At 40.1% G+C, this 27,647-nt stretch overlaps 1 protein-coding gene across 1 annotated transcript; it reads right to left on the bottom strand.

Moving 5' to 3' along the window:
- Positions 1-1,180: 1,180 nt before the first annotated feature.
- Positions 1,181-24,332, bottom strand: WDR44 (WD repeat domain 44). Its single transcript, XM_030967645.1, has 20 exons — positions 24,218-24,332; positions 17,879-17,912; positions 15,390-15,464; positions 14,250-14,880; positions 13,535-13,665; positions 13,352-13,444; positions 12,283-12,419; positions 11,185-11,268; positions 10,754-10,860; positions 9,636-9,787; positions 8,080-8,218; positions 7,924-7,988; positions 6,581-6,694; positions 5,722-5,844; positions 4,621-4,812; positions 4,358-4,459; positions 3,982-4,097; positions 3,402-3,529; positions 2,639-2,770; positions 1,181-2,253 (listed from the first exon to the last, which is right to left on the bottom strand). The coding sequence occupies exons 1-20, from the start codon at positions 24,289-24,291 to the stop codon at positions 2,159-2,161; spliced, it is 2,724 nt and encodes a 907-aa protein (XP_030823505.1). The 5' UTR covers positions 24,292-24,332; the 3' UTR covers positions 1,181-2,158.
- Between the last annotated feature and the right edge of the window lie 3,315 nt (positions 24,333-27,647).

Below are 27,647 nucleotides of genomic sequence, written 5' to 3'. Positions count from 1 at the left end.
GGTTAGAAAGGAGACTTTGCATAGAACATGTAAAACAACTGCCAAAGTGCAGGCCATTCATGTTGCAGGAACCCCTCCCAAAGTTCACTCAGCCCCACATGTACCTCCAACACTGCATGTTGACAGCAGCCAGGCCTTCAGTCACTCAGAGCTGGGTTGGACCCATCCTCTTCTGTGTATTTCTTAGCAGCTAATAAGAGCTCCCTTCTCCTGTTACTCATTCCCAATTTTGGCATTTACTATTTTAACTATAATATGGGAAAAGCAGGGGTGAAAGAGCAGCAGACACACACAGAAACAGCATACCCAAAACCCCCGATGCTAAGCCCATATGCCTCTTCCTCCAGTCTGGATTTCTAGTTCCAGAGAAAGGAAAGCCACAATATGCCAAGACTCTGGAATTAAGGTACCTGTAAGCAAAGTGATGGCACTGTACTGCATAAAGTAGCTTAACTTGTATGAGTCAATTAATATGTAGAACATCTATAACAAATCCTATTAGTGTCTGAGAACAGCTCACAGAAATCTCACTCAGTTACAGTCTTCTACACAGATACTGCATATATTATAGAAATTGATTTTTAGAGTCACAAACAGAATGTCTTCTTGTGCCACCTCCTCAATTCTGTCAATTCAGTGGAGCTCAAAGTAACAAAGGAACCCTGAGATAGTTTAGCTTGTTTCATCCATGCAGGTATTTTCAACTCTGAGTCAAATTCACCCAACTGTGTTAACTGAAGATAATTTTATATAATGTGTGTACCTTCTTGTATCTATTTTTACTGATAATAAACCCTTTGGAACTGCCTTTCTTGTCCAAGACAATTCTATACAAAGCCATAGCCAAATTCACCTGAGTAGAAAAGAATTAAATGGTGAGTGAGACTCACTTCCTGCCTTTCCATGTCTTCATTCTTCCACTAATGGGAAGGAGAGGATTCTGTGCACACTTCTGAAGTTTTCCTCATGTGACACTATCATATAATTACACTTAATTCTACTTTATATCCAGTTGCAGTACTTCATTCCCCATTCTTTCAGAAATAAAGGTGTGACAAGATCAGGAAAAGTAGAACTCAAAAGGTAACAAGTGCTTGCAGGATCAACGATCTCAGAAACAGGTCAAAACTACTTTAGACAAAAGGCAAATTAACAAATCAAAACAGAAAAGAAGCAACAATTTCCAAGTGTGTGACCAAGTTTAATGATACATTTGTTCTCTGAAACATTTGACCATCAATAACATTTCATGGGTTATGACGCCCAGAATGTTACTTCATAGGTGTTTTATATGAATATTTACAAAGACTTTCAAAATTCAGTGGCACTAAACAAACAAGAAGAACTTAAAACTTTAAGCTACAATGCTTAAAAAATGTAAACAGTTTATTTTACATAGTTGTAAAATATAAGAACTTTCTAATGCAGCTTAATTATATCTGGAAGGTGAATATATCCTGGTGCCCGTGAACACGGAATGAGAGAATTCTTTACACAAGTATTGTGCTCCAGTGTGCAAAAAATTATATATAAGAAAGGAATCTAAAGTCCACAACAATTAAAAGACAACAAAAAATTTTTCACGTCCTGAAGTTGAGAAATTTATAAAAACATTTACACATGGTTGCTGACCCATCAAAAACTTGCATAACTTAAAACTCTGAATATTAGCTACTACAAATTCAAGATCTTTCTCCAATAGAATTTTGTGCAAAGATCAGACTACATTATTCAGCATTTTTCCAGCCTTCCTTTCCCACCCCAGCTCCTGACATCTAGTGGCCAGAAGCACCACTAAAACCCTTTGATACAGGTTCCAATTCGTGCGTGTATCCCAAAGGCACACACATGTGCAGACACCATTTTGTGCAGAAACCTGTGCAGTTTCACAATGACATGGCAAAACAACTGTTTGCAGAAAGTTTAGAGTCTAATGTTTGGCAGGATTATTGTTACAAATTCCTTTCTATCCTACAAGCCCAGGTGTTAATAGGCACACTGCTTTCCAAGGATCCAATATTTGAGTAGCCTTAAAATAAAGATTTAAAAATAAATCAGCCTGTAACATTATTATATTAGATACTTTGCTTTTGCCTGCATTATTTATGGAATTTCAATCCCACAGTACCATAGCTTTATGCTGTCAGTTGCAAACCAACTAAGATACATATTTCTTTTTGTTAATGAAGACTTTAATTGCTCCAGTAAAGTCAGCTGATAAAAGCACTTCTGTGTGATCTGTCTTCAGAGCTCCTTAACAAGAACGAGAATAAATTGTTAGTTCATTAAAAAAAAATATATATATACATAAATTACACTCTCATTAAAATACATGACATCACTGTGACACCCTTCTTCCTTTATCATATTTCTGATTTCTAGCCAATACTTCTCCAATGTAAAAGGAACAATTCTAAAGTACTAGGATGGCAACTGTATCCCTCATCTCACATCCTCCCTCAGCTTGTAAGAATGCAACAGCTGCCAAAATGTTCAAGGTGGAATGCTAGGTTTGAATATGTACCCATGCCACTGCAAGGACTTTTCTTCTCAAAAAACCCCCACCCAGATTAAAAGTATTCATAATATTTTCCTGCTCATGCCATGGTACCAAGCAGAGTTCACCTCAAACACCTACCAGAGGGGATGGTGTCTGATATCTCACAATCTTCTCCCTTACTTTCAGCTTCTTGCTTTTCAGAAGTTTCCAGTGACACCATCAGACCAGGATTTGGAGCAAAGATTGCAGAGGTGACGACTGCATTGTGCGCTTCAGAAAGACAATCCAATTTTGATTACCTTGTTTCAAGAATTTGTTCATTTTACAAGAATAGCAGGCAAAACTTCTAGTACATATACAAGAATCTCAGTGCTAGTGGCCATCAGGTAAACTCAGAATTCAAGGAACAATTGTCATTGTTCTATAATCTTGGGGATTTCAAAAGATGCTCTAAGTGCCCAAAATTAACTGGCAAGAGGTCCAAAACACATTTGATATAAACATGGCTCACGTTTTCCAAAAGCAGTGTGTATGTGGAGCAGATAAAAGAACTGCTTTTTACCCCACCCATTTTTGGTTTTAATCTGCTGTGGAAGTTTGCATTTGTTTTCAAAGTCACTTTTCCATAAAGGATTATGGGTTGATAATTATTTTGATTTCTACAATCAACCAGCAAAACATTACATTCATTCACAATCTCTTACTGAAGCTGGACAAACTAAGCTACTTTGTCTCTTGCCATCCCAAAGAGAGTCTCCTGTGAACAAGGATTCCTGACAGGCCCCCAATTACCATGCATCCTGCTAAGAATTTGTTCACACTAAATGCATAGCAAATAAAATATTTCCATTTTTAAATCACGTGAGCTTTGATAAAACAAAGATCAAAAGCTGGTTTTTACCTTTAATGCCCTCCCAGAAGTCGTTTCGATCTCTTCTTACAGATGTAAACTTGCTCAGGTCATGGTATGTACTCCAAATGTAGACATATTTATCTTCTGAACCACTTACAATGTAGGTAAAATCATGGCTAAAGATTCAAAGAAGGAAAAACATTACTTTTCTTAGCTGTTCAAGCATGCATTACAGTAGCTCTGCATCTCTAAACTCTGACACTAACTGGGCTACAGCTCAGGAAATAGAGATGATTTAATCTGGGAAATTTATCTGGAGCAGGGGGGCTGAGCAAGATGATCTCCCAAGGTCCTTTCCAACCTCAGCTGTAGCAGAGTTCCTGCCCTCACAGCAACAGTAATGGACACACAGCTCACTGTCCACAGAATGCAAATGCATTTACTCACACACAGGAGCTCCCAGCTCATCACTCTTCATCAGAGTCTTTTTTTACCTTTGCATTCCAAGCCAAGTGACATCTCAGAAGTTCAGTTTCATGCCAATGTAGATTATTTAAACAAAGCCCTCTGTACTTCAGCCACAGCATTTCCCAAATCCAACAACTCCATTGTTACAAAACTTTCTTACCTAAAGCTGGCTTTGATTTGGCTGCTGCTGTTGACATAACCTTTGTACTTCATAGATAAAGACAGATCTCTTAGGTCATACAATCTGATTCTGGAATCATTTGATGTTACTAGTATCTAGAAAAGAAATAAATAAACTTATGAGTGGAAACAATTAGCCATCTGGAATGATTTTTTCACCTGCACATTAATCAGACGATAACATCATTAAAAGAATATATATTCTATTTTACTACTACTTAGTATTGTATTAGCTTAAATCAGCAAAGAGTAAGGCTCATTTCAGTAGTGTTAAAAGATTTAGCACAAACTTACTAAGCATTAGATATAAATATCAGAATTCAGTACTGGGCCAAAGCTGCACTCATAGACAGTACCTTATTTTCTCCAGGCAAAGGTTCAATGCCAGTAATTTTTCTTCCAACTCTATTTCGACCTCTGGTAGAACGCACATGTATTTGTGTGTGATACTTCAAGTGCTGAAAAGATAACAAAATGTGTCCCAAACTGAAACAATTGTGTAAAAACATTAGTTTGCTTTAAGCTCTAACAGGTTTGTTTCTTGGTATTTAAATTACCATGATTTCTAAATCTGTTTGTTATTTAACATAAAAAAATCCACAGTCTCAAGTTTGTTTACCTCTGTGTCATAAAAGATGCATCTTCCATCATAGGTGCCTATCACTGCATATTTGCCATTCTGACAGAAGTTGGCAGCTGTAATCAATTTTGTCTGCCCATCTACTTCATTCCATAATGCCACTTTTTTGTCAGGAATGTTCCAGAGTCGGAGTTTTCCATCCAATGAACCACTGAGGAAGTACCTGTCATCCTGAGAACACACACAAGGTTTAATCTCCACTTGTGCTATGAGTAAGTTTCTGCCTTCCTCAAAACCTTCCCACCCATTTCCAAACAACTCCTCTACAGAATTTCCCAATAAGAACCCTCAGACGAGCTGATTATAATGTTTAAGAAATTTGTGGCAAATCAAATTCAAATTCTTACAGGTTTTTGACAAGATTACACACATGAAGTCATACCTCAGGTTAGAAAATTGCTCACTGTTAGCACAGGTAGTTTCTACCCTCTCAATACTCACCCTGCCAGGAGCTGAAAGCTCTTTTAATGGTTTCCCATACATCTACTAGTTCTGTATGTTTAGGGAACACTGACAAACACTGTTCTTCCACTTGAGTTTTATTAATATTAGGAAGTTGATTACAGTATTTTTATAAAATTTACAAAAAGTAAGTTAAAATTAATCTCTGTAGGCCTCTGATCCACCTCCCCTGCTTGTAGCAAGGACAGTTCCGAAAGTTTGATCAGGCTGTAGTGGGTTATATTCTGCCAAGTTTGAAAAATTCTCAAGGATTCTGTGGTCTCTGGACAATCTGTTCAACCTCATTATGATCATTTCCCCACAAATATTTAATCACAATATCCCTCACTGGAAATTCTAACTCTTCACAAAGTTACTCTACACTATACCAGCTGTGATGGTACAGCCAACAGACAATTCACTTTCCACTTCACATGTACACATGGTTAAACCCCATGGACAGTCCTGGTGAAGTTCAGTGAAGATGAACACAAAGTCCTGGAATATTATCCATGAAGCATATTTTTGAAGTTCAAAAACTCTATTATTCAATCATTTTATTTTTTTAATTAGAAAGGGAATGGAATGTTGTAATTTTAAATTCTACCTCTATAGAAGTAAGAGGGTAGTTACACTTACCCTTGGATGGAAAGCTATGGCAGTGACAAAGTCTATATGCTGGAAACAGCAAAGACATTCTCTTCTTGATATGTGCCATAATCTGACAGTTTTATCCATAGAAGAAGAAAGTAAGAAGTAATTCTGTGAAACAAGAGAATTCCACAGTTATTAATAGACACAAAGTAACTGGAAATACAGAAGCAATTTGATCAGTAGAGCCTTACCAAGGCTATGCTGCCATGAAATTCAACATTTTATATTTTCAGATTAAAAGGTTTATCCAAATTACCATTACTGATCAGTGCTTTCCTTAAGAGCTGTACACTGACCCTTGGTAACAGAAAATTTTCTGGAACAATCTCAGTAAAATGAATACTTGGAATGCAGTTAAAGTATTCAGGGAAGAAATGGCACAACAGACTTCAGAGATGCTGACATGCTTCAACCAGACTATGCTCCTAAAAGTACAACTGCATTCCCATGTGGAGAATTATCTGAATAAGTCAGAACATGTACACTTTGCACAAAAAGTGAAACACACTGAAGACAGGAAAAGCAGTAACACCATATAACAGAAACCACATAGCTCAATGGAAAACCCTCCCACTCTAAATAATTTACTTTCATTATTGAATACACAACTGTAATTGTTACTGGCTTGTTTGGGTTTTTTAAGACCACTCTTAATTTCACAAGCACAAGAAGGTTGCTCACTTTATTCCAACTATTTCAGCCAGAATAAATGTTGCCTGTACAAAACTTCTCTTAACTTCAAGGATCATTTCATATTGCTCAGATGTATGGTTCCAGAGGCAACTGACAACAGAAAACAAGGAAAACACAGAAGAACTGTGTAGCCTGTATTAAGGTGCCTTACTTTAGACCAGGAAAGATCAAGAAGATCTGCTGTGTGGCCTTTGTATTTGCAAAATGGTCGTTGACGAAACGGGGCATTTTTATCATCTGGGTCTTCATCAACTGCACTGCAAATCTATCAGAGAAATGTACAGAAATATTACCAAACATTAGCTGGAAAAATTTCCCATCAGGCACTTACCACTTAAAAAAGTATGAGGACAATAATAATTTGAACAAACAATATTGCACTAATAAACAACCAAAGTAAATGTCAAGTACAATGGGCTGTGAAACATCATCCTGGAAGAGCAAAATTAACAAGTTCTAAATTTTCCATTTTTCATTTGTCTCTTATTCAGTGGGATCAGTTTGACAGCAATTTAAGCAAGCACCTGAAGATAAGCTTTTGGAACAAAGTATCTCAACCCTAAAAACTGCATTCCACTTCAGAATATAAACTGTGGGTTCAAGTTTCCAAGTTTCTAGTGCATATCATGAATGACAACTTCCTAGTAAGAGACCAGTTCAGAATTAACAGGTGTAAAATCATAATTTTTACAAGTCCTAGAAGTTCCTATACAAAACCTCTCCAGGAAAAAAAAACTAACCCAAACCCAACAAAACTCAACCACTCAAAACAGCATCTCTGGTGTGTGTGGCTTAGCAAGCCCACTCATTTACATGAGTTAAAGAACAATCGCTGGCCTCCCTGCTTCCCTCTCTGCCAAGACAACACACACTAAATAACGCTGCTGCCAAGATGTTCACTTAAACCCTGATTTTATCTTCTGTTTCTTATAGTACTGGAAGCCAAAAATAGAAAAAAAACACCTTAAATACATTCATTTTAATGGCAAGGTTTACTACAGTATCTGGAAACTACAAGTAAGAGTGTCTGAATACTTTTCTTCAGTCACGTTCTATTTTTTCTACACATATGTGAAAAATTTAAATCTGTCGGGTATCATTATGCTTCTGAGAATCCCATTGCTCACTTTGGCCTTCCTCAGAAAAAATATCGAGTCAGATGTTAACCACAAGTAATGGTCAGAGATAAAACACTAAGACAGGAAATTCAACGATGTAGAGTTTTTCCCCTTAGCAATTCACTCAGCAATCTCCTCTGGCAGGAGGCCACAGCACAGCTATGCAGATTTTGTAATGCTTAAAATTCAGTGATGGGCTTCCTTGCTTGCACCCCATGTACATGGAATTAATATATTTGATTGAAGACATCTATTGATATGACAGTTTGACAAAAATACACAAGCCAAGAACTCCTTAATGCGAGTTTGGATAAAGCAACAATGAAGATCTGGCACTACAAACCAGACCATCTCTTCCCCTCCCTTGTGTACCTACCCCTGCATCAGTATCAGACTTGGAAGAATTCAGGCTCTCCTGAGAGGGAGAAGGGGAGACACGGCCTGGAACACAGACAGAAACACCATGGTCAGCACCAAGTTCCCAAACACCCAGAATTTCTACTGTTCCAGAGCTCCAGCCATGCACAGATACCTTCTGTGTTGTACTTCATGCGCATGTTATTGAAATAGTCAAAGGCATTCTTCAAAACCCATATCCTCACTACATTGTCCTGCCCTGCAGATGCCAGTAATCGACCACAGTGAGAAAATTTCATTGTCCAAACAGCACCCTGTCAAAATAAAGAGATGATTAAGTCACAAAAAGTGCTTTTCTGCATACCAAAAAGACTTTCTACAAGGCCAACTGACAAGATTTTAGACGTACTCAAGATACCACAAGTAAAATAAACTGTAGATCAAAATGCTGATAAGTAATTGTTAAGACTGGTGGATTGTATAACATATGTGCAAAAACAGTTTGAAAGAAAAAGCCCACAGGGCAGATGACTGCAAGAGAGGAGTTACAGGACGTCAGCACTACCACAGAATTCCACATAAGACTTGTACAGTTGTCTGAGGGACTCAGAACCTCCTGTTTGTTTTGTAGAACAGACAAGTACTTGTAGCTGCACTTGAGGTTTGCATGCATTTTTTAAAGTAGAAACTGTGATTGGTTACAACCAAAATGGGTACTACATATATTTGTTATATTCATCATTGGCATGAGGGTTTTGCAAAGCCTCTGATGATAATTTTTTCTCCATTGCCAAGTCCAAAGAGTTACTAGTCAATAAAACACAACCACACAAGCAATATCCCATTTCCTCCTGCTACTGAATAAAGAGCTACCAGGCATTTGACTCCACCATGCTCCGCCTATTTGGAGGAATTTCCTGGGTTTAAGAAGTCAAATATTGGCATGATGGAAACTAACAGGGATTACCAGTAGGAATGGAAAGTTCAGTTGTGGATGACAACTTGGAATCTCTGGTTACTGACTGCTGTAGGTCATTACCCTCATCCCAACACTCAGAGATGGATTGCTTCCAATGTCAGACAGCTGCTGTCAGCAGAAGTTTGGGAAATCAGGAATACTAGAATGTATTCCAGACTCCATAGGAAAGCATGCAGACTTCAAACAGTGACAAATAAGTAGCTTTTCTGCCTGATTCTCCACAGGCATCTCTGCAATATCCTATCCTGGTTTCTCCCCACCTTACCATTCTGAACCACATACTCCATTAACCTCTCCCACTTTTGCCTCCAAAACCTAGTAAGTATTTCTGTTCAATATTGTGTTCATCTGTCTAATAGACTAATTTATTTACTGTTGAGCAGCTCAAGCTTGCTGCTCTGTGTTCAGTTCCGACAGAGGAAAATAGCCTATTTCAGCCTAAAGTTGTAACTGCAGGAACTGAAAAAACCAAATACCACTTGATACCATAACTCTTCAAAGGAGAGCTCTGGAGAATCCCTGGAATTCCTAGGAATGTACATGTTTTTTACCCTCTGAAGATCTGGGCAAACCAGCCAAATTTTCCTTTTTTTTTTTTTTTTTTTGCCAGACTATTATTTTCCAGAATGAAGTTTTTCCACAGAGAATAAACCTGACAGTCATTTTTGGAGGCCAGCAAGTAGATGAAAATAAGAAGTTGAATCTCAGGCTGAACAGACAGAGCAAAACCACAGATGGAATTTGAGACCTACCATATGCTCTCCACTGAGATCCTGAACAACTTTAATTTGTTCAAAATCATAAGGTCCCTTGAAGCCATGTGCTGCTTTGAACTTAACTGGTCTTGTATAGGGCATCCCTTCATCATCACTGGAAGAGGGATCATCTTGATCTGTGTGAAAGACTTAGAGAAACACAAATTCAGCACTTGATATTGCAGCACCCATTTAATATGCTAGCAAAATTTTTGGTAGTGGATTAGTTGTGAATTAGACAATTTCTACAGGCAATTTAAAGATCTTAAAGCAAAATAAGAACAGTATTGCATTAAGATCTAAAAATACATCTGCATTCATTTTAGGCTACAGCAAATCCAAACACTGAACACTGAAAATAAAAACTGCTATCAATTTTTGTTCTGCCCCTTTCTTGGCACCTTGTCTTGCATTCAGGAGATCCTGCACTAAGTGATTTCTGTCAGTTTGATGTGTGCTGGAAATGAGTCTATTGGCTTCTTCTCTCTGAGTACACTGCAATGGCCTGGTGATTTGCCCATGAAGTACAAGAACTGCAGAAGAGCTGTGGCCAAAAGCCACTGGCAACACAAGACACTGAAGTGCAGCATTTCCATGGCACTTATCTCAGGCTGTGGTTACACCAGCTTGCTGCAGCACTGGAATTCTGTCTGAAAGGCCCATACACTGATGAAACAAGAAGGGGAGAATTCAGTTGTAGCTGGGAAATCTAACAGGAGCTCATGCTATATGAAAATTCCAGTTGTAGTGCTGGTTGCCAGAAAACAATCTGATTTACCAAAGTAATGAAGATAATCCCCACTTCTACCTTTGCTGGAGTAACTTTCCAAAAATGTGAATGTTTTGATATCAAAACCTCTTTCTATTGGAGCATTAAGCTGGTTTAGATGAAAAGGTCTCTCAACTATCACTTTACAAGAATTTATCCTTGTAACCTGGTCGTCTCAAAATGCCTACTAAGCTAAAAGGTTCAACTCTAAAAAAATCCTATCACCAACTGTAGAATAGTGGTAGAATGCAGCAGTGTATGTTCCTCTGCCAGCTTTGATTCCTAAAAGGAGAAGGATAAACCAACTACCCTATTAAAAAAAAAAAGGATTGTCATTGTCATTTACCTTCATCTCGAACACTCTTAACCTTATTAACAGCACGTTCACCATATTCTTCAGCAAGGTGCTTTGCTTTCTTCACAGATTTGCCAAGGAACTTCTTCAGTTGAGTCCTTAAAAACAAGGGTACATTTTCAAAACATAATAATGGAAAATTGTCTTTTTTTATTTTGCTACTATAATCAGTAATTTTGATTTGTAATGCCACCTTATCTTTTTTCATTACTGCTTCTTAAAATAACCAGTAAATTTGACAGCAGTCATGCAACCTTCAGCTCAACAACAGAGCTACAGGCTTATGTAAAATCAGGTATCACTAGTAAAGTGATTACTTGAAAGGTAACTTGTTCAGTAATCAGAAGGGAAGTTTCAGCTTAGAAAAAGAAAATCTATTTTTTCTTTCTAGGGAAAGGAAAAAACATAAAACAGCATCTTACGTTTTCTGTTTTAACCTCCCTCCATCAGTGTCAGTTTGCTGTGTCTGCATTTTGTCTTCATCATCAGACTGTGCTGCATCATTACTAGGAAATACAGAAGTGACTGTTTAATGGGGTATCATAATGAATCTAAATTGAGTGAAACATTAGTAAAGTAGGCCATGCATTTTAGGATCCATCTTTATTCCTCTATGTAACATGCTGGAAAAGCATGGACACTATTTTAATCACACAATAAACAGATCTTTCAAATCTTAGGCATCTTGATACTGAAGCTGCATACACTCTGCAGGTGTCAGATATATTATTCCCTGCCACAAATTTCCAACTTAAGCTTATAGTGACACTTTGAAAGCTAAGAGCAGACAAAATTAATTAAATTACTAGGAACTGGTAACATGCCACTTTGTTCTCCTATCTTGCTTTCCGCAGATCAAATAAATTAATAGTTGTTAATCCTGAAATAGAAGTTTTTTCCACAATGAAGTTCTAGAAAAGTGAGTTTCTCAATAATACACCAATGCAAAAAACCTATTAGTTGTCTGATGTATAAATTCATATTGGCCTTTGAAAAGAACATCTAGACTGACATGAAATTCTGATCATTAAGCACGTGTCTTTTTCTATCAAAGATTGCAAAAAGATTCCATTTTACACATTAGAAGGATCTAAAGCTGCATTAAGAACAGGCAAACCTCAAAGCAGTCAGCTGCACTAATGACAACAGATCTTCAGAGAAACAGTCTCCTGTGAACCACTGAAAAAGCTACAGGAGGTGGTGGCATGAACAACATCCAGTACTTGAACATAAAACGTGTTTAATTCAGCACAGAAATGACATTTAGTACATCAAAGGCTAACTAGAGATCAGTGGATTTTCAGATGTACTTGCTTGTCAAGCTCCAGCAAGATCAGCAAGTTTTAGCTAACTTGAGAGAAATCAATAATGAGTCTGGTTCATTGAGAACTGGGAATCAGCTCAGATTAGCCAGACAGATGGACTGGGGCTCTTTTTACCTGTGTAAGAGTGACTTCTGTTTATGCAAAACCCATGAGTGCAACAGCATCTTGTGAGCTGAAAGCTCTCATGATTCATACCTGACATATTCTTTAGTTCTCCTCATGATATGCAAAGTCAAGGGATTAATGCCTGTTGGCAACTTTTCTTCTGCCAAACTCAGAGGTATTTCTTCACCTGTATCCAGGTTTTTTATCATTACACTTGCTAGAATTTCCTATTAAAAAAAAAAGATGTGAAATGAAGAGAAATTGATTACACTTGAAAACCTAGAGCAAAACAGAAATCATCAAAACTTACAAATTACTTATCTTAATGGGAAATTCTGTAGCTCACTATATATTTATTTTACAAAGACTAAGCTTAAATTAGCGTGTTAGTGCAAACATTATCAACCACCAGACAAAGATGAACAGTTACATATCACAAGCTTCAATTTCATAAATCAAAAATGCAGCTATAGAGACATCAACCACTGCCTGACACTCTTCATGCTAATATCAAACATATTATGTAATTAAAAGACATTGCAGTCTTTCCCTTTCCTACTCCAGCTGCTGTATCTTTGGTTTAGCCAAAGGCAAACTTAACATACAGAGAGAAAAGGAATTTAGAACTGACTAGTACCACAAAGGAAAATGTTTATTTGGAATATCTCATGAATGCTTACAGAAGTTCAGCAACAGTTAAAAAAAGCTGTACAGTGATGGACACAAATGAAAACTTACAAAAGCCAAATATCATCAGAATTAGTGGAATTATTAACCAAAGAAACTATTTTTTAGTATGAGGAAGACCATTTTCCTATTGCTGACTCCTTCCCCTTTTAGACACATGACAAAATACCAGGTTTGCTGCTGTTCCCTCTCATGAAAATCCTATGAGGTGTTTGCATAGCTACCAACATGAACTTGATGACATTTCAGGTCTGTTAGAGCTCACACATCCAAAGGCTAAGGGCACACATGACTCAGGGGACACAAGTTCTTAGGTGGACAAAGCCAGCTGTGCCATCACTCCTATTTGCATTCCTGGTGACAGCATGGAGAGGTTCAGAGAACAAGGAGTGACCTGACTATGAGAACTCATTTACCAGACAGAGAAAGCAAACACAAAGGTGTTCCATGTACAGACCACAGCCATAGATACCTCATCTGTGAGCTCTCTGCCAGAGTTAGACCTGGGTCTTTGTGGTCCAAGTACTTCATTTGTTGTTTGGCCATCAGCTGCTTTCCCATTCTCCTGTGCAGACACAGATTACATTATCTCTACTGTATCACTGAAGCAATAGAAAATGTTCCAGTCATCAAACTCACAAGCATTTCCCAATACCTGGGCAGTGACAATTTTATCTCCACTAGTTGCACTGGCCAAATCCAAGGAAGGCTGAGAATCTTTGGGCACACCTTCTGTCACTGAACTTGAAGTTAAAAGACCACCAGCTGTGAAGCTGTCCCGAGAAACTGAAAAGAGATTTATTAGAAAGAAGAGCATAACACTTGCCTAACATCACTTACAGGCCTGAACACCCTTTCTGACCAGTTTGGTATTTTTTAATGATCAACTGCCACCATATCTAACTTAAAATTATGTATTTCATATACAGTTGGAGGTTCAGGCATGACTTCACACCTAGGCCTCTTAAGCTTTCTTAACTTCTTTTTAATAGTCATTTCCTAGTAACCCAAGACTACTCATTTTCATAAGACCTCAGTCCACACCTTGACTTGCATTTCTATGCAAATACAGACCACACACACATTTTATTTGAAGTAACTGGTTTTTAGCTTATGTATTGATGAGTCAATTTCTCCTTGCTATAGCTACAGCTATTTTAGCAGGAAGTCTTACCTTACAAGGAAGTCTGTGAATGAGGAACACTTGTAAAGCAGAAGAGTATTACTTCATTGTAATAAGCTAAGATTGTTGCATGATTTTTTTACCTATCAACTAAACTAAAAATCACAGGCCTGAATGATCCTTCACTCAAAACACAAAAAAATAATACCCTATAGATAAATAAACCCATCTAAAATAGAACACTTGCCTTCTAGAACAGGTTTTTGCACTTCAAACTCCAGTTCACTCTTCTTCTTCCGGGGAGGTGGAGCTGGCCGTGCAGGGGGGGGTGGCCTCGGGGGAGGGACATTGGTGGGGGGGGGTGGCCGGGCTGGGACAGGTTTCTTTGTGCTGGCAACTATGTCAGGCTCTACAGTCAGCTGCCTTGGGGGCTTGGCTGGGGGCATTTCTTCTGTTGTAGAAGGGTCTTTGGTAGGTAAATCTGAAGCCACTTTTTCTAAAGTATTTGTCTCTTTCTTGTCAGTTATGTCCTCTTTTTTTGATGTTTCTCCTTGTGCTTCAGTTTCATCCGTTTTATGGTCAGTTGCATTTGTTACTTTTGTTGGTTTATGAGATTCCTGTTGGTCAGAACTAAACAAAACCTTCCCAGACTCCAATTCAGTGTCCTTACACACACTCTGATCCTCTGGTTCTCTAGTGTCTTCTGGTAATGGTATTTTAGCAGCTAGTACTTCTGGGACATCACTAATGATACCTGCTCCAGAAATCCAAGCATTTGCATCTGAAGTTGGAACAGTCAATTCACTTCCTCTAGAAGCTAAAGCATCATCATCTAGTTGTTGGGCCTTCTGGCTTTCTTCTATAATACTGTCAATAATCTAGAGAAACAAAACAAAACCATTCTACCAGTCACCAGCAGGCAATTCCTGGGTACACAAATCAGTCAGCCTGTAAAATACCCACAAGAACTCTTCCATTGAGGAGTTGTTTTATATATAAAATGCAGTTTGGTTAAAAAGGAAACCAGAACCTTGGTGCAGAAATGGGCATATTCAAAAGATAAAACAAAGTAACTAATCTCCAGTCTTCTTCAATATATTTGGAGAGAAAACAAAACTACTTTTTGTTAGGAAACAAAAGCTGCTCACTCTTCAGAGTTCTCATGTACTGCTAAATATGATCCTGTAAATTACGCAAATACTTCAAAACTTGTGAATCCTAAATATGTTTTCAGAACACTTAGTTTGATTTTTACCCTTTAGACGAACATTCTTACTAACATTAACAACTAATTCTAACCTGTGGTAGTTTCAGGTTGAATATTGATCATTAAATTATTTAATATTTTTTCTGTGATGCTGGAAGCTCAAAGCAATATTTAACTAACCTCTTTTGAATCATCTTGTTTCATTTCTCGTACAAATGTTTCATTTCCAGCTTTGTGTAGTTTATTGTCCATATCCTACAAAAGAAAAAGTCATAAGATGATGGTACTAACCTCTTCAGTAAGATATCTAACGAAAATACAGCTCCAACAAATTCAATAGCATAAAGGACAAGAAATCTGACACATTTTCACACATTACTGCTGTCAGATGTTTAAACAGTAATGCTCAGTACACATGAGTAGTATTTCAGAGTCATGCACACTATGTAACAAAACAGGCAGTTATATATGAGAGGCTGCAACCTCAACTAAAATCAAACTGAAGGCAGCATGAAGTTCAGAGAAATAAACACATGTAATAATCTGCAGCAAGGAAATTCCATATTAAAATATTTTCTCTTTTCTTTATCAGTTTTTAGGAAAGGACGCAAGAACTGTATAACAGCCACATATAGTAGAAACTACTTAGAAATTTCCAAATTAAGGCAGGCAGCTCTATCAAGTGGTCACAAACATGCTTCTGAGGTTCTAACATGGAATCTTACACTCTACAATTATTCCTAGTGCACATCGTATATTTTAGCCATCAGTCTTCTTCATGCAGATCCTTCCAAAATCCAAATAAGCTGAAAATATTTCATTTGTGAGTAAACATTTTAATAAATTCCTGCAAAATTTTAGGTTCAGAACCACAAATAGTTTTTACCATAGGTTACTGCTTTAACCTCAGGTGATACAGACCAGTAAGAACTTCATCATACCCCTTCTCTTCTACATGAATTATTAGAATCCTAAAGAGTTTGCATTAGGGAAAAAAAAAACCCTTCAAAGACCATCCAGTCCAATGAAAGGCCACAACATCACATCGTCCATAAGCACATACATCAGCAATATCTAAAGTGGAACCTGATGGAATCCTTGGTATTGGAAGGGATCTGCAGAAATCCAGTAGCCCTCAGAGCCAACTAGAATGGGGTATTTTCATTCATTTGTCCCTGTTTTTTTATTTAGAGTGACTGTCTAGTACAGATATTTAAGAATTTCTCCTTAGACTTTGTCTGGACTCTCAGACAACCAAACAGAACCTCTAGAGCATCCTAACATATTATGTTTGAAACTCCTCCCTGCCCCAAACTCTTGCAGACATCCATCTTGGAGAGTTCTGACCTAAAGAAATGGCATATTGTACAAAGACAGCTGCAATTACAGAAAAATTCTTCCTCCCTCTCCACTCCCTCCTGCCACAAAGATTTCTAATCTAAATGCAAGCTCTACTTTACTTTATTATTAAAGTTTATCTTCAAATGTATGATGACATAAATACTTAAATGTAATCAGTGCCTACAGAACCCATTATATTCATTTCCAATTCTGTTGACATTAAACTCACACACCTATTAGACTTCGGACTTAGGAAATATTTCTTACCCATTCCAAGACAAATGATACCATTAGTCACACATTCACTGAACTGATATGATACCAAGCACAGAAGTTACTACTTTTTCCACCTTCAGAAATTTAGCTTTGAACAAGTACTTCAGGAAGATACTTCAAAAAATTCAATAATCAAATAGCAACATAGGGAACTTCACAGCTAATAATTCATGAAGACATTAAAGTTAGTTTTGAAGTTCATTGATTGCACACAGTTTAGTGGGAATGATAAAACAACATTGCTTGAAAGGCTTACATATGTAATACTTAATTATTAAAGGGACATTAAATAGAACACAAAACTGGGGGTAAGGCCCTGTTCCCTAAGAGGTATAGCAAGATATGGTATCACTGTTAAAATACTATTGATTCAGAGCACAGTACTGCTGACAGCTCAGAAACACTGGCTTCACTAGGATTTCCCAACACTTTGCAGACAAACCTACAAGAAGTGTTGTACAGCAGCACCTTTGGCCCTTCTGAGAGCAGGAAATGAGTGTTATTTGCACAAGGTTCCAGCTCCTCACCTATTCACTGTGTGCTGGATTCAGCCTCGCTGTCACTACGCACAGAATACCAATTATCTGCGTGGGAAGTGGCAACGCTGTCTCATTAAGCTAAATATAGTGGTTTATCTTCACATAACCTAGAGGGGAGGCTTCTGAAGTACAAATATAAAGATTTTTCTTATTTTGGAGACAGAAGAGAGCACAATCAACTATTTCATATAAATCAGGACCAAAAGCCAGGTGGCTGCAGAGCCTTGCTTACTACTCACAAATCAGTTAAAAGAGCACAGTTTAGTAATCACATACAGGTTAATTAAATTGCACATACACATTTCAGAACAAAATGAACTTTCAGACACTGTAACATATCCTAAATAAAAGGAAAGCTGGAATTTCAAGACAAGCACAATTGCTGCATACAACAAGGAAAAGCATGTAATTTCCTCTGTGTGCTGATGTCAGGGGTACTGTAGCACATTAGGTGGAAATACTCAACCCTGTATTCATCAACAAGCACTTGACTGATTTTAAGAAGAAACTCACCTTTACTACATTGGTTCCAACTTTTGTTGGTGACCTGTTAGAAAGAGAAGATAGACTTAGGTAGAGTTCACAAACAGTAAGCTTTGTTTTTAACAGTCTACCACACAGCCTTCCTTTGCAGGAACCGTATACTTGATAATTTAGATGAGCAACAAAGTGAATGTTTTTCACATCACTTCCATACAAGTTCCCTACTCTATACCACACACAGTTCCACAGCTTCTACAAATTCTGAGAGTTTGTCAGCAGAATCTTCTAGAAACCACCTATCACCCTTTTCTGATAAAAAGATGTTATTCCAAGTACAAAACTAAAAACATTTTGCACTACAGAGAATCCAAAATTAGCATGGGTATGCCAAGGATTGGGTGGACATTGAAGAAACAAAAACTCTCAGAGAGCAGAAGCACAAACACTCCAGGACTCTGCAAATCAAGTGCCTGAATCCTGATCCATAGAGTTGGCACTACCACGGCCACTCTGCCCTTCAGGTTCTGTAGCAAACCGAAGATCTTGTTTCTAATCAGGACATTTGATATAAATAGAGACAAAATACATTGTAACAGGAAGGAACTGGTGTGCACTACTTTCCAAAATACTCACAGTGAAACAGTGACTTAGCATTAGCAACCACTCACACACCACCTCTCGTTACACTAATTACATGAAAGAACAAGCCATCTTAAGGGAATGGTATCAAATAATTACTTCTTGTCAAGTCAATTCAATTAGCGGATGGTCAGCTGTTATTATATCCTGAATTTACATCTTCTGCAAGACTTTCAGAATTCTGGAAGATATTTAAATATTGAGTCACACTGCTTACTCTGACTGCAGAATCTTGCTGAGACATAAAGGAAAGCTTGGACCAGATGATTTTTCCAGGCTGCTTCCACCCTGAATTGTTCTATGATTTTATCAGTTTGTCAGTCACAAGCAGGGACAAAGTTGCAGATTAATTCCCTAAAAGCTTACTACCAAAAGGACTGCCTGGATCGCACACAGATCCCAGCTGACCGCCAAGATCAGGGACACTCTGAACCCCAAGTTTCACCTGGCACCAAGCAATACAGACAAATACTGAGATCTCAGCCTCATTTGCCCCTCCTGCCTCCAAAATCGTTTTAAAGAACAATACTTCCTGAAAAAAACCACAACTATTTCCAATTGTTTTTTAAGAATTTCAGCTCTTCTCTTTACCATCTGGAAGCATTTAATCACAAAAAAGCAAAGATCCCATTTATACTGCAGAGCTAAGTAAACAAGAAAGTGGATTGTTACATAAACACTCTATCATTGCAACTAATTTAACATGCTACACTGAGATGCTTCTGTCCAAATATTAACTTCAGGTGCACAATACCTGTGACACTGTTTTGAGGTATAATCCTCCTAGAAAGCTCTAACCCCAATGTGCCAAATAAGGAGAAAAATTAATATTTCGGCCAGAAAAACAAGACCATTTTTAGTATAGCAAAACACATTGCTGGGAAAGGCCTCAGCCTGTGTGGGATTTCTGGTTACAGAAACATTTTCAGTTCCACTATCAACTCTTGGATTTTCTTAGGAGTGGCAGAAATGTGTCACAGTTCATTAAGTCCATGAATGAAATATATTTATAATTACACCATTAATGCCTAGGCTTCAGCCAGGCTCCTATTTTACAAGACACTGCTTAACAACCTAAATAAGACAAATCCCTCAAATGCAAATAGATATTTCAGCTTTCTACTGTGACACTTCCCACTAATTACCCCTCACCTCTGGTACAGACAACTCATTCCTACACTGGTTACACAAAATAGGAGGTTCAAAAGACACTGTTACTGTTTCAGACTTCTTCAGCTAATTAGTTTTGCAGAAAATCTGCCCTCAAACAAAACCAGATGTTACCTTCCATGCTCAGGCTGCTCAGCTACCTTGGGAAAAAGGTGCTTGAGTGATAAAGGTTACAAACTAGCAGGTGTAGAACATAACATGGTGCTGATAGCTTGACATAACCCACACACACAATTAAGGAGAAGTTTTACCATGGAATTTACATGCTTTTAAATTACTGGAAAGCTTCCACAACTGTTTGGCAAAACCCCCACTTTCAGATCAGTTTGTAATACAGGCAGGTAAGTGCAATATCTTGCCTGAGAGCATTTGAGCTGTGTGTCTGTCAGCAGCATCGTTCCCAGAGTCGTGAGCAGTTACTGCTTATGTGCTACTACATTTACACCAAGTCAGCCAGCTCAGTAACTGAAATCCTCTGCAGTTCAACAGGACTCTGATATGGTCTTGTCTTCTCAGCCACCTGAACTTACAGCCTTCTCCATGCCCCTTTACTTTAAGCCAATTTGTTTTCTGGATGCAGTGTATAAATCCTTGCATTTTAAAAAAACATATATACAGTGGAAAAACTGTCTGAAAATATTTACATAAGATCAACCCAAAGATCAAATATTGATTTGGCTCTGAAAGGTCAGGCAGCACATGAAAACTGACATATGCCACAGGAAACATAAGTCAAAAACTAATCTGGTGTGAACATTTACTAAAAAGTGGGATTTATAAACTGATAGCAATACATCTTCTAGACTGCATTTCACATAACTTCTAAATTATCTTACATTACACCACTTTTACACCAGTTTAACAACGGAAGGCTTCAAGGTTATCTACAGAGATTAAACACAATTCAAAGAAATATCCCATTTCACCTGCACAAATAGATGTCTGATTAGTCTGAAAGTCAAACAAATTCACGAAGAAACTTTTTTTAAAATTGTTTATCCCACTATCAAATTCATGCTGACAGTGACCAGACCACACTAAGCTCCCATTCTTACTATCAGGGAGCTCCAGCCTAGCACCTGTTTGAAGAGGGCTTAACATTTCAACATGTTGTTGTTAAGTTTTGTAACAGAAAACACAACATTCAGCCCTTCAAACAAAAAACAATGTGAGTACTGGCCTTGGGCAAATCCCAAAGTGACAGTGCCTGCCTTCCTGGAGGATGTACATTGTTATACAACAGGTGTGCCAGCAAGCAGATGAGAAGGTGTTTGCAGTGCACAGAGCAGCTGTGCCCTGTACAGAACATACAGGCTCAGCAGCCAGCCCAGGAACTGCCCTCACCCCTGTCCTGCACACCATGTTCCCTCCAGCCTGTGGCTGCCCTGGAAGCTGTAATTACTCCTGCTGCAGCTCTCCATGGCAGTCACACCTCCAAACCTACAGGGATTCACTGCTGCAATACATGTCTGGGCTGCCCTGGGGGAGCTCAGTAAACTCTGAGTGCAGAAATGCATCTGCAGCACTGAACACAACCAACACTTCCCACTCCATCTGTTTGCTGCCACGATCAGCTTTGCACATTGCCTAAAACACTCGCACACACCAAAGTTGAACTAAAAATCTCCCACATGTCAACGGGGCACAACTTAACCTTACCTGTCGTCCTACACAGAGGAACACTAAATTCTTCAGGAAAAGCATCAAGGCAACTTCTAAGTACAGGACTACTGAAGTTACAAGTCAAGAATTTAAACAAAACAGAGGACATTTCTCATTACCTACACCATCTCTTTTCATTTGGTTTTTCATAACAATTTTTAGGACACAAGCATACTAGGAACAAACTTGCCCCCTCACTGTTAGGCATATGAAGTCCAAACGATTAGGTTTAACAGTTCTTGATTTCAGAGTGGGTGGATCACTTTTCCTATAAATAAAATATAGAGGGTCTGTCACGTGCCTGCATCTAACCAAGTGTGCCTTACTTCATACTTTGCTTCTCTCAAAACTGGCATCTTCCTGCACGGGACTGTTCAGGCCTCTACATTTCAGCATCTTTTCCCAAATTCTTCCATGGTTATAGTGCTTCTAAAGTGAGTGACAGAGGTTAAATAGGGGCATCTTCTGTCACACTACCTCTTCCTTTTTACTCTGGACTTAGTTATCCAACAAATGGACACCCTCCACATGTCAAAAGTAGAATTACAATAAAAGACAAGATCTAGAGCAGAAGGGAAGCACACAGGCCTTGCCAGACAGGACACAGTAATCTCAGAACATCTCCAAATACACCTCACCTTAGAGAAGTCATCACCCCAGAAGTGCTACCCCAGGAACACTACCTCAGACCATTCTAATCTGAAGGAAACACTTTCCATCAGGTTCTGTAATTTCTGCTGATTAGTTCTTAAAAAGCACCAGCTACAGATGTAGTCAAGGATGAGAATATGGTGCTTTCCTTGAGAAGGACTCAAGCATCAGTATTTTAATGACTTAACAGTGGGAATTGGGAGCCTACATCCAACTTGAAAACTCCACTCTTATAGACCAGACAATTAATAAAGCAAGTAAACAGCAAAGAAGTCAGCAAGATGACGTGAACACTTGGCACCACTTTCAGAGTTTCTCTATCAGCAGCTATTAAACTTCCCCACATAGAACAAAGGCTAGGGAGGGAGGAAGCTACAAACCTCACATTTTTAATGAGGGCAAATGTATCTACACTGCTTTGCTGCAAACTAGTGCTGCCAAAAAGGACTCCCAGCTGATTTATTTTACTGATCATCAGAACACTGAATGCAGGAGGAAATATCTGAAACTGCAGAGGGCAACATGTACTTGTTTTCAGTTGCTTTGCCTGCAACAAGAAGGTTTTGATTTTATTTTTTTTTGTGGTCCCAACTCAACATCATGACACATGCAAAATAATATACCAGCCTGCTTCCTAGAAATGTCCAATGCACGTGTGAAATTAGCTCTTATGAAATCTCAAAGCATATTTCAAGAAAATACTGTCCATATTGTTAGATTCAACCACAGACTGAATTACAGACCAGCAGCTGCATTGCAAACTAAGCCCACAGACATCACCTCCTTACTTGACTCAGGCTCACAGAATTCTGTTGACTTGAGTCAATGATGCATTGACACAGGTTATGGAAGAGCACTAAAGAAATTAAAAGCATTTTTCACTTTAACTTCTAGCGAGTGACTTCATATTATCAAGTTCTGCTTAGATACAGGTGGTGCAAACCTGCAAAGCCACGACACATGGCATGATCTGTATCAGACAAAAGGTGGATGTGCAGTTGGGCAGATTTAACAGCTCACTTCTACCAGTCTGCTTCCCCTTTCCTGTCTGTGGTCTCTAGTCACACTAATCCCTCACCTTCACCCTCTCTGTCCCAACCTTGACAGGCTTCAGCTGCTTTAACTTATAGAACAGTTTTTGCTGTTTCTAGTTTTCAGCTGTTTACTCTGAGTTAATGCAACTCAGAGAAGAGTTTGATCAGTATTCCTAGCAGGAGGTAAGCAGCTGGAGAAAAACCTCATTTCAGTACAAGCATTGTGAATCTGGCTTATCACATCTTGCAGAACTGTATGCTAAGATGTGCTTTTCACCAGGCTACAGCTAAATAGCTGAGTTCAGAAAACCTTTAATACAGGATCTGAAGGTGAGGAAAAAAGATCCAGTCTTTCCTTTCTTGTAGGCATCCAGTGACCACTGAGTCGCAGCTTAAAACAAGCTCCTTGGTCCATTATTAAAGCTTCAAGTGGATCCCACAATCCATATCTATTACTCTATACAGGCCATGTGAAACCTCATCCTACCACGTAAAATATTGAAGAGGTTTGGTCAGGCTTTACGAAAACCGGAACTGATACAAGGCATAACCTGTCCAGCACACGACCAGAAAGAGATTTAGAACAAGAGGGGCAGATTTGGCTGACACCAACAGTGTCAGGGTTCGTTCTGAGGCAGCAGCACTGGGATCTACCCCACAAAACGCTGGTAAACCTTCACTACTGGGACCAACTGGCTTAGGGCATGAAAGCGACATCGAATCACAGATTTGTTAGGGGTGGAAGGGACCTCTGGAAATAATCTAGTCCAGTCCCCATTAAAAACAGTAAAAGTATTAAAGGCACCACTAAAAACAGAGCACGGAGCACACCAGAAGTTGTTCTTCACGCAGCAACAGCTGCCTGTTGCTGACGAAGCTCGCTGGCTTCTCCTTCCTCGGAAAATCTGTTACTTTTATCGCATTTCAGGGATTATTCTGTCGATGCCATCTCCGCCCGTCTCCTCCCAGCACTACACCCGCTCCCGCCTCAGGAAGGCAGGTATGAGCTCATCCTCCCTCTCACGGCCGCCGCCGTTCGCAGCAGCGCCGGGCGAGCCCCGCTCGGTGCCCGCACCCTCCGCGCTCCGAGCGGACCCCGAGCTCCCAGCGGGGGCCGCGGCCCCGCTCTGACCCCGCTTCCCCCCCGCACCCCCGGGAGCTGCCCAGAGGCGGCGGGGCCGCGCTGAGAGGAGGGAGGGCAGGGCGAACTCACGGCGCGGGGGAGCCCGCGGGGTGCACGTCCTCGGGCGCATCGTAGAACTCCTCGGTGTCGCTGTCGGACGCCATGGCCGGGCCGCCACCTCCGGGCACCGCGGGCCGGGCGGCGCCGCGCGGGTATCGCGAGAGCGGCCCGGCCCCGCCCCCGCCCCGCGGAGCCACAGAGGGCCGGCAGGGAGGGGCTCCCCCGCTCAGCGCCCCCTGGCGGCCGCCGTGAGGGCGTGAGGGGGAGCCGCCGCCGCCGCCCGGTCCGTGCGGAACCAGCGGATCGCAAAACCACGGAACCGAGCGGGGTGGAACAGACCTCGGGGTCACCGAGTCCAGCTCATGGCCCAACACCACCTGGTCAACCCGAGCATGGCACGGAGTGCCGCGTTCAGTTTTTCCGTAAACACCTCCGGGGCCGTGACTCCACCGTCTCCCTGGGCAGCCCCTTCCAATGTCTGATCGCCCTTTTGTGAAGAAATTCTTCCTAACATCCAACCTAAACCTCCCCTGGCGCTACTTAAGGCTTTGTCCCCTTGTCCTGTTGCTGGTTCCCTGTGAGAAGAGCCCGACCCCCACCTGGGTCTTTTTCAGCCACAGGATTTTGTGATAAAACCGGGTGATAGAGAATTAAGATAGTCTACTAGACAAAATGACAAGAACCTTTTAAACGTTTTTTTCTCATTAATTTCTGTAATGAATGTTTGAAACTGGCAGCAGGAATCAAATAATATGGTTCCTTATTTGTTTTTCCTCATATTTTCCTTCCATAAATTTTCATCTGATCTTCTGGTCGGCTTTGACCTCTCAACTAATTATGAGTAATCGACAGCAACTCCCAGAGGAAAGAGGCTTCCCCTTGAAACCTGCATAGCTTTTAATATTTGCTCAGTAATATATGCCTGATCCTGAGCCAAAACACTTAATCAATACGTGTGAGCAGGTTGAGCATAAATTTAGGCTTCCCTCCACATTCTCTGCACTGACCTGCTGTCCCCCTCACTCTTTGGCTCCCTAGCTCAGCTACAGCCTTTTTCTGACTTCTAACAACCACAGAGGTTCCCAAAGCACTGACACAAACTGGAGTTCTCTATCTAGTCTCTTTTTTTGTAAAATAAGTAAAGGCTTAACGTATTGAGACAGATACTGTTGTCAAGTGGTCAACACAGAGGTGGCTGTGCACATGCAGGCAGGTACATGCACACCTGTCCTGCACATGCGGGTGACATCAGGCCACATCCTCCTCAAAAAAGTCCCTTAAAAAATCATTATGCTTCTCAGCCAAACCAGAAGTGCTGGGATGACGGGAAGAAAACACACTGGAAATGCATGAACAGTTCTGATTCTTTTTAAAAATAAGGAAGAATGAGCCTAGCATACACCTCATGGTCTCAATGCTGAAGAATTTGAATAAATAATTAGTACAGAAAATAGCTGACTTTATTCATTGCACACTGTTTCTGCTCTAACTGACAGCCAAACACAACAATTGCATTAGAGTAAGTAGGATGGCCTCTAAATAATTAAAGTCTGTAATGATGTAACCTTAGCTGGGGAAGGCAGATGGCTCTGGAAACTGGAGAAAAATGCTATTGAAAGGCATCTTGAATTGTTTATCAGTGTGTCACTCATGGCAGCTGCATGACTTCATGTTTTATTAGGCAGAGGAAATTATGTAATTGCAGAATTAAAGAACATTCAAATAAAAGCCCAGTTTTGGTGTTTAGTCAGGTCTTACACAATGATTAAAATTCAGCTTTACCACAGTGCTCTTGACCTTTCCACTGCAAACACACTTATTTTTTGCATCAGAATGGCTTCTCAGAGGTTGATAGGGCCCCTAGATCAGGGAGATTTATAACCACAGGACCACAGTGACACAGCCATGCCTGATTTGCCCATGCAGACAGATGTAATGTTGGCTACTAAGGTTATCTAAGCACCAGGAAACCCCCTGGCCAAGACAGAGCCAGAACAAGGACTCGTTCCTGGTGGGGTTGTGCTGGCTGCTGCCTCTGCAGGGTGTTGCTGGGGATGTGCAGTGTTTTCAGGCTGGCTGGCTGCTGTTATCTCTGCTGCTCGTAAAGATCAGCAAGAGGACAATTGGGTGTAACAGGGGCAAAGTTTCCCGCGATAGAAGATAAAGGTCATAATTAATGTTTGCAAGTGACCTGGCTGCTTTCTCCCCAGAACTGGCACAGCTCTTTTCCAGGGGCAGGCAGGGATGAGCACCAGGATGGCAATGAGGGCTCATCTCACCTTGCCACAGGAGTGGGATGTGTTGGCTTGGAGGGGCTGCAATGGCCAGCTCTGCAAGGAGCTGTTAAATCTTCAGACTTACCTCTGATATTGTCCCTGGCCCAGTTTTCTCAGAACCAAACCCACATGAGGAGGAAGATGAGATCATAGGTTAAAATCCTTATGGATGGCAGACTCCTTGATATAGCAGATTGTATGTACATGTGCTAAGATTGGCTAACATGAAATCATACACAATTGAATTACTTGAATTGTTTTCTGACCTCCATGTCCTGCTCAACCATTCATCTATGCATTTCACACCCGAGTGAGCACAAACTGATCCCAGTGTTTCCCCAGTACACCATGGCTGAGCCCTGTGCCCAGCAGCTGAAGGCCCTCCATGCCCTCTCTGATCTGGATCACATAATGAGAACTTTTGTTTTCTTCAGCTTGGACATGGACTTCCCCCAGGGCCTCCCATGAATCAAGCTCATGTATCAGCTTGTCCCAAGCACTCCGTGGTGTCAGCAGGACCATCTTACCAAAATCACCACTGTGTGGAAGTTTCCTGGTCTTTTGCCTTGGCCAGGCTGACTACAAGCATAAAGGCTTGTGTCTTTTTGAGTGACTTTGTGGCTGCTTTCATAGTTCAGAGGCTTAGAAAGCACAGGAGTCCCTCTTTGTTTCTTCCTGGCTCATTTGCTAGCACTGCTTATATTGGCAGATAGGTCTTGGTCCCACTAAATCTTTGTATACTCACTGCAGACAGAAAACAGGGTGGATTTGCAGCCTCTGCAAAATATCACCCATCTCCAGATTCGTCTCTTCTAGGGACATAGGGTTTTAAAGAAAATCTCTTTTTTATCATTGCATTAAAAAAAATAAGGGCAAAAAGTATTTTTAGGGATAACTTGGACCTGATTCCATCCTGCAGCATAGACAGTGGGTGATCTCCTGAGTGCCCTCTGGGCACAGGGAGAAGCACAGGGCACAAGTGCTGGAAGAACTGCTGGTCACAGTCTACCGTAGGATGAAGGCAGTCAAAGTGAAACTCAAAACATCTGGCTGAACCAAGAATTACACCAAGGTTTCCTGCATGGCATCCTGGGGCTTGGAGATGCTTCTCTGTATGACCTTGCTCCCCGGGGATACAGAGTTTGGTGAGAGTAGAAGAGACCTGTGTAGAACTGTGAATGGCA

Source organism: Camarhynchus parvulus, chromosome 4A, assembly GCF_901933205.1.
Source record: "Camarhynchus parvulus chromosome 4A, STF_HiC, whole genome shotgun sequence".
Classification (NCBI taxonomy): Eukaryota; Metazoa; Chordata; class Aves; order Passeriformes; family Thraupidae; genus Camarhynchus; species Camarhynchus parvulus.
The sequence above is the reverse complement of the archived record's forward strand: the minus strand, read 5'-3'. Positions and strand labels throughout refer to the sequence as shown.

Bases quoted from the DNA above. Each gene is read 5' to 3' on its own strand.
- WDR44 (XM_030967645.1), bottom strand. From the start codon at position 24,291: ATGGCGTCCGACAGCGACACCGAGGAGTTCTACGATGCGCCCGAGGAC. The intron at 13,666-14,249 runs GCAAGTGTTCTA...ATCTCTTTTCAG, and splicing joins GCAAAAACCTGTTCTAGAAG to TTTCTCGGGACAGCTTCACA. The intron at 4,098-4,357 runs GTACTGTCTATG...TTTCTTTTCTAG, and splicing joins CTTTGCCTGGAGAAAATAAG to ATACTAGTAACATCAAATGA.